The sequence below is a fragment of the Plecotus auritus genome (genome assembly GCF_963455305.1).
Source record: "Plecotus auritus genome assembly, chromosome: 3".
Classification (NCBI taxonomy): Eukaryota; Metazoa; Chordata; class Mammalia; order Chiroptera; family Vespertilionidae; genus Plecotus; species Plecotus auritus.
Genome location: NC_137772.1, coordinates 134836807 through 134849152, shown reverse-complemented (window position 1 = coordinate 134849152; position 12346 = coordinate 134836807). Strand labels below are relative to the sequence as shown.

Here is a 12346-nt window from a genome sequence, read left to right as displayed (position 1 = left end):
TGATACATAATAACAATATAATTAATAGCTAACATGATTTAATCATCTCTACATCAAAGCACTATACCAGTGGTCGGCAAACTGCGGCTCGTGAGCCACATGCGGCTCTTTGGCCCCTTGAGTGTGGCTCTTCCACAAAATACCATGGCCTGGGCGAGTCTATTTTGAAGAAGTGGCATTAGAAGAAGTTTAAATTTAAAAAATTTGGCTCTCAAAAGAAATTTCAATCATTGTACTGTTGATATTTGGCTCTGTTGACTAATGAGTTTGCCGACCACTGCACTATACTAACATTTTCTATGAATTTCTCGCTTCATCTTTACAATCATCCTATGAGCCAAGAACTATTATTACTCTCATTCACTACAACTACATGTATCCCAGAAATATTCTTTAAATCAATATTTTTATATCGTTTTTCTTTAAAAGCCAAAGGAATATTAAAGCAACTCAGAAAAGGCACTTTGCAGGTAGACAAGATAATACATGTGTGTTTTAAAAATAATCATCTTTCATAACCTTCATCGAGATACTTCTTGCTGATCTTACTCGAGTTTAGTGAACTTCACTCAACTCACAATTTGTACAAATTGCAAACATCCATTAAAGCAAAGAGCTAAATTGCTTCAATATATGTATAGATAATGCATAATGTTTCTTTAGCTTATTTTGCCAAACAAATATCACATAAAAGCCAGGTATGTTTATCTTAAAAAATAGAAACTTTACCAGATAAATTATATTTTTCAGCAAACATTTGGAAAGTTATGTGGAGAAATGTCCAAAGTTATTTTGTATAGATCCAAGGAACAATATAAGAACCAACAGGGAGACTATAGGGAGGGTGATTTCATTGCAATATGAGAGAGAAAATGCTTAACATACTCCAACTGATAAATGGAGCTGGGTTCCTTTAAAAGTTCACTTGGTTCTCTAGCACTGAAAGCACTGGAGCAGAGAATGAAGAGCTGTATGTCAAAGATGTTCCAATTGTGCTTTGGACAGTATATTAGTTTCCTAGGGCTGTGATAACAACATAGCACAAATTAATTGGTTTTAACAACAGAAATGTATTGTTTCACAGTTCTGGAGACAAGAAGTCTAAAGGTATCAGCAGGCCACGTTCCCTCTGAAAACTGTAGGGTGAATCCCTCCTTGCTCTGTCCAAGCTTCTGGTGGTGTGCTGGCGATCATTGGCAGCTACAGCACTTCAATCTCTGCTTCTGTCATCACAGGACATTCTTCCTGTGTTCCTGTCTCCCCCACCCGTGTATCTGTCTGTCTCTGTGTCTGTTCTCCTCTTCGTATAAGGACACCATACTTCAGTATGACCTCATCTTAACTATGTCTGTAAAGACCCTATTTCCAAAATAAGGTCACATTCTGAGGTAATGGGAGTTAGAACTTTAACATATCTTTTTGGGAGATAATTCAACTCATAACAGATATGAAAGAGAACTAGGTAATTATCAACTCTAAAATGCTGAGACTCAAGGTACATATAAAACAAGAAGTTCAACATTACATATGAACAGAACAATTCTGACTCATTCATTTATTATTTATTTAGGTGATTCATTAAACAAATACTTTCTAGGCACTGTCTTGAGCACTGGAAACAACATGAAAAAAGGTTCCTGCCCTCATGAAACCTGTATTCAAATAGAATAAAATGGCCACCATTTATGTGTATCTACTATGTAGTAATGAGACATAAGTTATCTCATTAATCCTCACAACAACCCCTGTTAGGTAACAACTTTTATCCTCTTTAACACATGAGAAAACTAAGGCATAGGAACAAAGCTATTTATTGAAGGTCATCATCTTCTTGGCAAATTGACCCTTTTTTCTTATTAAAATGTTATTTTTACTTTTAGTGATAATCTCTGTCTTGAAATCTATTTTATTTGGTATTAATATAGCCACTCCAGGCTTCTGAAGTTTACTGTTTTCATGTGCTTGGTAAAAAGAAGCATGAACAGGTGTTACTCTTAAGAAACAGAGTAATTTACATTTGCAATGCCTGAAGAACACTTTCAGTATCTTGAATTCAGTGCTCATAGCTTCCATTCAGATAGGCCTCTCATTTTTTGCAACACAAAGTAATCCACCAATTCTAATGGCTTAAATTACATTTTCCTCTGAGGTTTTTATTTTATTTTTGTTTAAACGTCCTAAATATGCCCAGGAATGAACCAGTAAGCACACTGAAGGCTTCATCCCAAGCTTAATGGCTGTGTTCCCAACAATGGAAGATTTCAAGAAGACACTGAATGACAAATTCCCAACACAGCTGTCAAAGGAATCCATTAATTAGGTGATATGCCCTACTAGATGACATGAAAGATGGCTTTTTACTTTATCAATTTATGACTCCAAGATTAATAGTACCCTATTATTTGTACCAAGCACTAGATAAGCAGAAATACACAGCTGGTCCTATCAGAGATTCAATGAATGTAGGAAAATACCACTAGTAATACCTACTAATTTGAAATATATAGTAAGTATGTTTGGTGCTGAAGTTTGCCCTTGCTCTACTTTCTAGGCAAATGAAAAACAGTGTAAAAAAGGAACTAAAGAAACTGTAGTCAGTACTTTAGTACCAACTACCTTTTGCTTTAGAGACTACATTTACCTTACATTATGCACATAAATTATGTGTACATATTGTTTTTACAGTGTTTTTTAAAAAAGTTAAAAAAACACACACTATTGTAACTAGCTTAGTTTCAGTTACAATACTTAAAAGAAAATTAGTAGTCGCCCAGCGGTGGTGGCTCAGTGGTTGAGTGTCAACCTATGAACCAGGAGGTCACAGTTCAATTCCCAGCCAGGGCACATGCCCAGGTTGCAGGCTCGATTCCCAGTGGGGAGGGGAGTGCAGGAGGCAGCTAATCAATGATTCTCTCTCATCTTTGATGTTTCTATCTTTCTCTCCCTCTCTCCTCCTCTCTGAAATCAATTTAAAAAAAAATTAGTAGCTTGGGCTGGTTCGATTACTGATCAGGGCACATGCCTGGGTTGTGGGCTTGATCCCCAGAGAATTTGCAGGAGGCAACAGATCCAAACCAACTGAGCCACACAGGTCAGAGCAATAAAAACATATTTTTTTAAAAAGAAGAGAGAATTAGTAAATCATTATTTAAAAAACATTTAATTCTGGATTTTTAATCAATTCAAACTGGTCTTTTCCTCAATTATTTTGATAGTGAAATATTATTTAAATCAGAATGGGTAAGAGAATACAAATTTATATAAATAACAGTTTCATGGCTAAACCCTACATGGTAGCAAAAATCTAGACCAGTGGTCGGCAAACTGCGGCTCACGAGCCCCACGTGGCTCGCGAGCCGCAGATTGCCACTCTGTTGACTAATGACTTTGCCGACCACTGATCTAGACTATAAGAAAGAAAATTAAATTATACCACCAAACTACTTCCACAAAACATCTGATAATTTTTATATTAACTCAAATACATTTTGTTACCTGCAGCTTTATTTCTTCTAAGTCTTTAGTTTTCTCTAATAATTCCCCTCTTAGTTCTTCAAACAGTAGCTGGAATTTTTCCTGGTTAGTTTGCTTTTCACTTAACAGGCGTTTGAGTTCATTTTGTGACTTTGTGTACTCATCTTGCAACCTGATTTAAAAAAATAAAAGAATTCAATTTTAAGTGTATCCTTTGTTTTCTAACTGCATTACTTTTTATGTAAAGTCAATCAACACTACAGAAGACCAATATCATATATTCTATTAAAACTGTAATATTGCCTTGGCTGGGTTGCTCAATGGTTAGAGTATCGGCCTACAGAGTCTCAGGTTCGATTCCCAGTCAAGGGCACGTACCTGGGTTGCAGGCTCTATGCCCAGCCCTGGTCAGAGTGTGAATGGGAGGCAACCAATTAATGTGTCTCTCTCACATTAATGTTTCTTTCTCCCCCTCTCTCTGCCCCCCTCCTCCCTCCCTTCCATTCTCTCTTAAAAAAAAAAAAAATCAAGGGAAAAAAATATCCTCAGGTGAGAATTAAAAATAATAATACTGCAAATATCTTTTCTTTATAGAGTTTCATTTAATTATTAACGCAGTAGTTTCTGAAAGCAATTTTACTTTGAGGGGAAAAAACAATTTAGCCACACAGATACATTTAATTATATATGTCTTAGCTACTTTCAAAACAAGACTTTTATAAATTCATAACACAACTTGATATCATACTTAGTTTTGAATAAAGTAATTATAAAACAAAAATTTTACTGTATTGAAGTTTTAAATGCATATACTGCAAAAAGCTAAAATTATACTGTATGTTCCAGAGCAAACATTCAAAAAAAATTTTTTTAATGCAAGCCCCTCACCTCCAAATTTAAGTATTTTACCTGTTGTGTTCAGTTTTCAGAGTTTGATAATTAATTTTATGATTTTCACATCGTACTCTTTCATCAATTAACATTTTTTGTAACACAGGTACAGAATCTGTCAGCCCACTGTCTCCACCAGGAGGACAAACGGTGGGAAGAGTGTTCATATTGGTAGGTAAGCTGACAACCATGTAAAAATAAGTACTGGCTTCCTTATTGTCTTCGTTGTTGTTTTTCCAAGATTATTTTCCACTTCCTTCTTGCTAAGACAGGATCTTGGGAGGCCAAATTATACCTGCACAGAGAAATAAACTTAATTAATAATCAGTGAACTCATTCAGTGTTGTATTTTTATCACATTATTCTTCTTATGCTATATAATAAAGAGCTAATATGTTAATTAGACCAAACAGCAGAACGACGGTCCAGACGAAGCCACTGCGGTGAGGACTGAGGCCCTTGCACAAATTTTGTGCATCAGGCCTCTAGTCATTTCTATAATAAACATGACTTTCAGATTTTCAACTGTTCAAAAATAAACTTGAATAATATCTTAACAAATTTTCTTCACGTCCATGCAAAGTTTCTGTGACCATTAAGGTCACAGCTGCAAGTATTAACATAACTAGTTTAGGTATACTTCTGGATTCAGATGTTTCCTAAAGCTACTACTGGCTTAAACTCCAAGGGTGGATTCTGGTACAAAATCCATATCCTAACATAAAATCAGGGAGAAAGCCACTTAAAACTTGTTAAATGGCTGGGGAGAATCACAGTCTTCGAAAAGATGGCCCTCAGTATGTAACTGTGAGTGCAATTAATGCTGAAAAGAGTCTTTTGACACAAGGTGAACTGCAGATTCAGATGCAGAATCAGTCAACACATAAACACTGATCACCACCTACAACTTATGCACTGTGCTAAGAGGAGGAATCTAAATCACCTCAGTGATCCCCAAAAGCACTGACTCAGGATTATGAAACAACTAAATGTCTGTTTTATGGTAAAGTAAAAAATAATGACTGTATTTTTATTATAAATAATTAAAATAAATTTTAAATCAAAATAATTCTGTCCCTTTTAAAATTATTAATGTTTCTCAAAACTATCCTAAGTAATAAAAGCCTAATATGCTAAGTGTCCGACCATTCATTCGACCATTCTACCAGTCGCTATGACGCGCACTGACCACCAGGGGGCAGATGCTCCGACTGGTAGGTTATCTTGCTGCTGGGATCTGGCCAATTGGGACTGGGCGAGATAAGCCAGACATGGCCCGGAGCCCTCCCGTGGTCCCTCCCCGGCTCTGATCAGCCCCAATCAGGACTGGGAGAGATGGGCCAGACACGCCCTGAAGCCAACCTCCGGTGGTAACTCCCAGCCTCTAAAATATTTCTTCTAATTAATTTCCTTTCAATGTGCACGAATCCGTACACCGGGCCTCTATATATATCCTAACAGAACTGCCCACAGTGAGGTTTTTTCAAAAATGAAGGGGAAATCAGGAACTTCACAGACAATAAAAAGGTTAAGGGAGTTTATCACTACCAAGCCAGCAATGCAAGAAATGCTAAAGGGACTACTGTAAAAAGAAGAAAAAAGGGAAGAAGGAACACAGGCACAAAAAATAAAAATGACTACAAACAAGTACCTATTAATAATAACTTTAAACGTCAATGGCCCAAATACTCCAATCAAAAGACATCTGGTAGCTGAATGGATAAGAACACATGACCCAAACATGACAGCATATAGCTGTCTACAAGAGACCCACCACAGAACAAGAGACTCACCACAGAACAAGAGACTCACACAGACTGAAAGTGGAGGGATGGAAAAATATCTTTGAGGCAAATGGAAATGAAAAAAAAGCTGGAGTAGCAATTCTTATATCTGACAAAATAGACCTCAGAGTGAAGGCCATAACAAGAGATAAGGAAGGCCACGTCATAATACTAAAGGGATTGTTGATACAACAACAGGATATAAATCTGGTAAACATATATGCACCCAATGCAGGAGAACCCAAATACATAAAAAAAAAAACTTCTCGAAGCTATCAAGGGAGAGATCAACAGCAATATGATCATAATAGGGGACTTTAATACCCCACTGACATCACTGGATAAATGCTTTACACAAAAAATCAGCAAAGAAATAGCAATCCTAAATGACATGTTAAATCAGATGGACTTAATTGACATCTTCAGAACATTTCACCCCGAAGGTACAGAATATACATTCTTCTCAAGTGCACCTGGGACATTTTCAAAGATAGACCACATATTGGGTCACAGGCAAAGTCTCTCCAAATTCAAGAAGACAGAAATCATATCAAGCATCTTCTCAGATCACAATGGCATAAAACTGGAAATCAACTACAATAAAAACAATCAAAAACATTCAAACACTCGGAGGCTGAATAGCATGCTATTAAACAATGATTAGGTTACTAAAGAGATCAAAGAAGAAATTAAAAACATCTTGGAAACAAGTGACAATGAAAACACAACAATCCAAAACATATGGGACACAGTGAAAGCAGTCCTGAGAGGGAAGTTCATAGCATTACAGGCCTACCTAAAAAAACAACAAGAAAAACTGGTAATAAATTATCTAACTCTACAACTTAAAGAATTAGAAAGAGAGCAACAAGAAAAGTCCAGAGTGAGCAGAAGGAAGGAGACAACAGAGATCAGAGAAGAAATAAATGACATAGAGAACAACAACAACAAAAAAACAACACAATACTAATGCCGGGGGTCTTAATCCAGCATCTTGAAGGGTTCAGGAATCTGGAGAAGGGGCTGCTGTAAATGATTAAAGAGTCCAGAGACGAAACATAATTTTGGAAGGCATTTTGGGGGGCCAGAGAAGACTTAGCTAAAGAAACCAAGTTTTCTCTGTCTCAGGACGCCTTGCTCTTTATTAACACAAATTGCCCTAAGGCAAAGTATATATACACATCAAAGGCCAAGGTTTAGTATACAGAATCCATTGTTAGATCGGGGGAACTGCCTACGGCTGTTCAGGTGTTTGGCCAGTAGGAGGCAATAACATGTAGATTAAAATGCCCTCAGCTGTCTGGAAGGAAGCAATCATTTATGCATCCTTTTCAAGTTTGGGGAAATATCCTCAGCCATTCCAGATGATTCAGCCCTGCTGACGTGCTGGAATTAGCTTACGGCACAATACAAAAGATCAATGAAACCAAGAGCTGCCTCTTTGAAAGGATAAACAAGATTGATGAACTTCTAGCCAGGCTCACCAAGACGCAAAGAGAGAGGACCCAAATAAACAAAATCGGAAATGAAAGAGGTGAAATAACAACAGACCCCAAAGAAATACAAAAGATTGCAAAAAAATACTATGAACAACTCTACTCCAACAAATTAAACAACCTAGAGGAAATGAACATATTCCTAGAAAAATACCAATTTCCAAAACTCAATCAAGAAGAATAAAAAAATCTCCACAGGCCGATAACTAAGGAGGAAACTGAAGCAGTCATCAAAAGGCTTCCAGCAAACAAAAACCTGGGGCCAGATGGCTTCACGGGAGAGTTTTACCAAACATTCAAGGAATAACTAAAATCTATCCTTCTCAGACTATTCCAAAAAATTCAAGAGGAAGGCACACTTCCAAGCTCTTTCTATGAAGCAACCATTACCCTAATCCCAATCTATGAAGCAACCATTACCCTAATCCCAAAACCAGATAAAAACACCACAAAAAAAGAGAAATACAGGTGACCATAGATACTAAAGTCCTCAACAAAATTCTAGCAAATCGGATCCAGCATTACATTAGAAAGATCATACACCATGACCATGTGGGATTTATTCCGGGGATACAAGGATAATACAATATCCGCAAATCAATAACCGTAATACATCACAAAAACAAACTGAGAGACAAAATCACATAATCATATCACATAATCATATCAATTGATGCAGAAAAGGCATTTGATAAAATCCAACACCCTTTCCTGATAAGAACTCTCAGTAAATTGGGAATAGAAGGATCATACCTCAACATAATAAAAGCCCTATATGACAAACCTACAGCCAACATCATACTCAATGGGCAAAACTAAAATCATTTCCCCTAAGAACAGGAACAACTCCTGTTCAACATAGTACTGGAAGGGCTAGGCATAGTGATCAAACAAGAAGAAATAAAAGGCATCCAAACTGGAAAAGAAGAAGTAAAATTGTCATTATTCGCAGATGACATGATACTATACATAGAAAACCCCAAAGACTCCATCAAAAAACTACTAGCCCTAATAAATGAATTTGGCAATGTAGCAGGATACAAAATTAACACCCAGAAATCTATGGCATTTTTATACACCAATAATGAACTCACAAAAAGAGAAATTTAAAAAAACAATCCCATTTACCATTGTACCAAAAAAATTAAGATACCTAGGAATAAATTTAACCAAGGAGGTAAAGGACCTGTACTCAGAAAATTATAGGACACTGAAAAATAGATAGAGGAAGACATAAACAAATAGAAGAATATACCGTGTTCATGGATTGGTAGAATCAACATCATTAAAATGTCCATACTACCCAAAGTAATCTATAGATTCAATGCAATCCCCATTAAAATACAAATGACATACTTCAAACACGTAGAACAAACCCTCCAAAAATTCGTCTGGAATAAAAAAAAATGCCCCAAATAGCTGCAGCCATCTTGAGAAAGAAAAACAGAGATGGAGGGATCACAATAACAGATATCAAGCTATACTACAAAGCCAATGTTGTCAGAACTGCCTGGTTCTGACACAAGAACAGACATATAAGCCAATGGAACAGAACAGAGAACCCAGAGTTCAACCCAAGGCATTATGCTCAATTAATATTTGACAAAGGAGCCAATAGCATACAATGGAGTCAAGACAGTCCCTTCAATAGATGGTGTTGAGAAAATTGGACAGATACATGCAAAAAAATGAAACTAGACCACCAACTTACACCATACACAAAAATAAACTCAAAATGGTTAAGGACTTAAACATAAGATGGGAAACCATAAAAAGCCTAGAAGAAGCCATAGGCAGCAAAATAGCAGACATATGTCATAGCAATATATTTACCAATACAGCTTCTAGGGCAATGGAGACTAAGGAGAAAATAAACAAATGGGACTACATCAAAATAAAAAGCTTCTGCACAGCAAAAGAAATCATCTACAAAACAACAAGAAAGCCCTCTGCATGGGAGAACATATTTGCCAATGTTATCTCGGATAAGGGTTTAATCTCCAAAATTTATAGGGGACTCATACAACTTAATAAAAAGATAAACAATCCAATCAAAAAATGGGCAATGGACCTAAATAGATAGGTCCATTAGCAAAGACATGGAATACACAAATAATCCCTGTGTATTTTCTAAAGAAGACATAAGGAAGGCCAAGAGACATATGAAAACCTGCTCAAAGTCACTAGTCATCAGAGAGATGCAAATCAAAACAACAATGAGGTACCATCTCACACCTTTCAGAATGGCTATCATCAACAAATCAACAAATGACAAGTGCTGGAGAGGATGCAGAGAAAAAGAAACCCTCTTGCACTTCTGGTGGGAATGCAGACTGGTGCAGCCGCTGTGGAAAAAATGTTGGTATTTCCTCAAAAAATTAAAAAAGGAACTTCCATTTGACGCAGTAATACCACTTCTAGGAATATATCCCAAGAAAACAGAACGACCAATCAGAAAGGATATATGCACCCCTATGTTCATAGCAGCACAATTTACAATAGCTAAGATTTAGAAACAGCCTAAGTGCCCATCAACAGATGAGTGGATTAGAAAACTGTGGTACATCTACACAATGGAATACTGTGCTGCAGTAAAAAAGAAGGAATTCTTATCATTTGCATAGTATAGATGGAACTGGAGAGCATTATGCTAAGCGAAATAAGCCAGTCAGAGAAAGATAAATATCACATGATCTCACTCATTTTTGGAATATAATGAACAACATAAACTGATGAACAAAAATAGAACCAGAGTCATAGAAGCATCAAACAGACTGTCCAACCTATGAGGGAAGGCAGGTGGTGAGGGGGTAAGAGATCAACCAAAGGATTTGTATGCATGCATATGTGCATAACCAATGGACACAAGGGTGTGGAGGCGGTGGGGGAGTGGTCAATGAGGGGAAAAGGAGATTTATGTAGTATTTTAAACAATAAAGAATTTAAATTTAAAAATGTAAAAAAAAAGAAACAGAAAAAAATCTGAGATAGCTATTTGTATATTAGAAAGAAAAACAAATCTAAAATTTATCTCTCTGCACTGACTACTGGTCGCTTCCTGAGCACACACTTTTGTTATCCACTCCCATGTCTTTGCTAATAATAATTTCCTGGCTTTTTCCATTCTTCTGCACTCTGCTTTAGTACATTCCTAGTCAGCCTTCAAAACCCAGCTCAGGAATGCATTACTTTCTTCATGAAGAACTTCCAGGCTCTCCCAAACATACAGGTAATTATTCTGTCTTCTATCTTGTATTTTAGTATATGTAATACATTCAGTGCAACTTCCTCCAAGGCAAGAAACATGTTTTACTCATCTTTATAATCCCAGTGCCTAAAACAAACACAGGCACATATTAGCTCAAAAAATATTAAATGTATATGTTTACCATTCTAATGCTACTTCAGACACAACTCATTTTTGTCATCCATATGCAGTAACTGAGGTTTCCAGACTGTATTGGGCACAATGCTGACCCACCAAAAGATATATATCACTTCCTAGCCTCTGTAGCCATGAATATTACCTTCTATGTCCCCAAAAAGTGACTAAATTAATGCTCTTAAAAGGAGGATTTTATCCAGGGTGGACCCTAAATACAATTACATGTATCCTTTTAAAAGAGCGGCTGAGGGAGTTTTGAGACTGAAGAAGAGGCAATGTGACCAGTAAGGTAGAAATCAGATGGATACAGACACAACCCAAGGAAAAGATTCTACCTAGAGCCTTTGGTGAGAGTGCAGCCCTGGATTTCAGACTTCTGATCTTCAAATTGAGAGAATAAATTTTTGTTATTTTAATCCACTGGTATGTCATAATTTGTTACAGTAGCCATAGGTAACTAATATACTCCCTTTCTCTCTTCAGCCAATTTTTTCATAATGAATTTTACCCAAAACCAAAATTTCTATCACAATTTACTATCATGTAACTACACCCACATGTCCTTCCTACTATTTCTTTTCAATAGTCCCAGCTCTACAGACCTACATATGACGTTTTCTTTTGCACAGGAACTGTGTTTTTTAAACAATGGTCTGCCCCCCAAAATAACAACTCAAAATATTCTAAAAGCACAGCTGCTGATACTCAGGGGAAAGCTTCCAAAACACATTCCATTATAAAGTACATGCTAGGCCTTTGAACATTTCAAAACAATGCTTTAAATACTACATGCCCATTGTGAATGTTGTTTTCAAAAACAACATTAAAGATTTAAACTCAGACATCCTGACCCATGATTAGCCTCCATGACTTTGTCTCCTCACCGGCATTTACCATGTTTTCAATATTACATTTATATTTGTAATGATGTATCAATATAAGATTGTAAATTCTATGAATACAGGGATTATTTGTGTATTAAAAACCATTATGGGGTGGAAGAGTAGGAGGATACTGCACAGACATGCTCCCAGGAACAAGCTGTAATTACAACTGAAATACGGAAAGACTTCCTGAATAGTCAACAGAAAACTCACAAGAGAGAATCCAGATATCCAAGGACCAAAGGTGGAGACCGCATAGAGACTGGTAGGAGGCGCAAAAGGGCTGGCCAGGCACCCACAGACGGCAACTGAAGTCCCGGAGAGATATCTCAGGTGTGGGGGGGTGCCAATGAGAACTCTGGGAACTAATCCTGAAGCTGGGCTCCTCAGCAGAGAGTACCAGATCTAAGGAGGGTACCTATATACCATCTA

The 12346-nt window shown here is 36.8% G+C and overlaps 1 protein-coding gene across 5 annotated transcripts in view; it reads right to left on the bottom strand.

Moving 5' to 3' along the window:
• Window positions 1-12346, bottom strand: part of CEP83 (centrosomal protein 83) — a gene marked incomplete at its 3' end in the record, with an annotated part of 146748 nt that overhangs the window by 97224 nt on the left and 37178 nt on the right. For all 5 annotated transcript variants that reach the window (XR_013960100.1, XM_080659724.1, XM_080659727.1 and 2 more), the window contains exons 2-3: window positions 4384-4660; window positions 3496-3646 (exon numbers count right to left, since the gene is read on the bottom strand). Coding sequence is in view for 4 of the 5 variants with exons in the window: in XM_080659724.1 (XP_080515850.1) it covers window positions 3496-3646; window positions 4384-4556 (324 nt within the window). The remainder of the gene's footprint in view (window positions 1-3495; window positions 3647-4383; window positions 4661-12346) is intronic.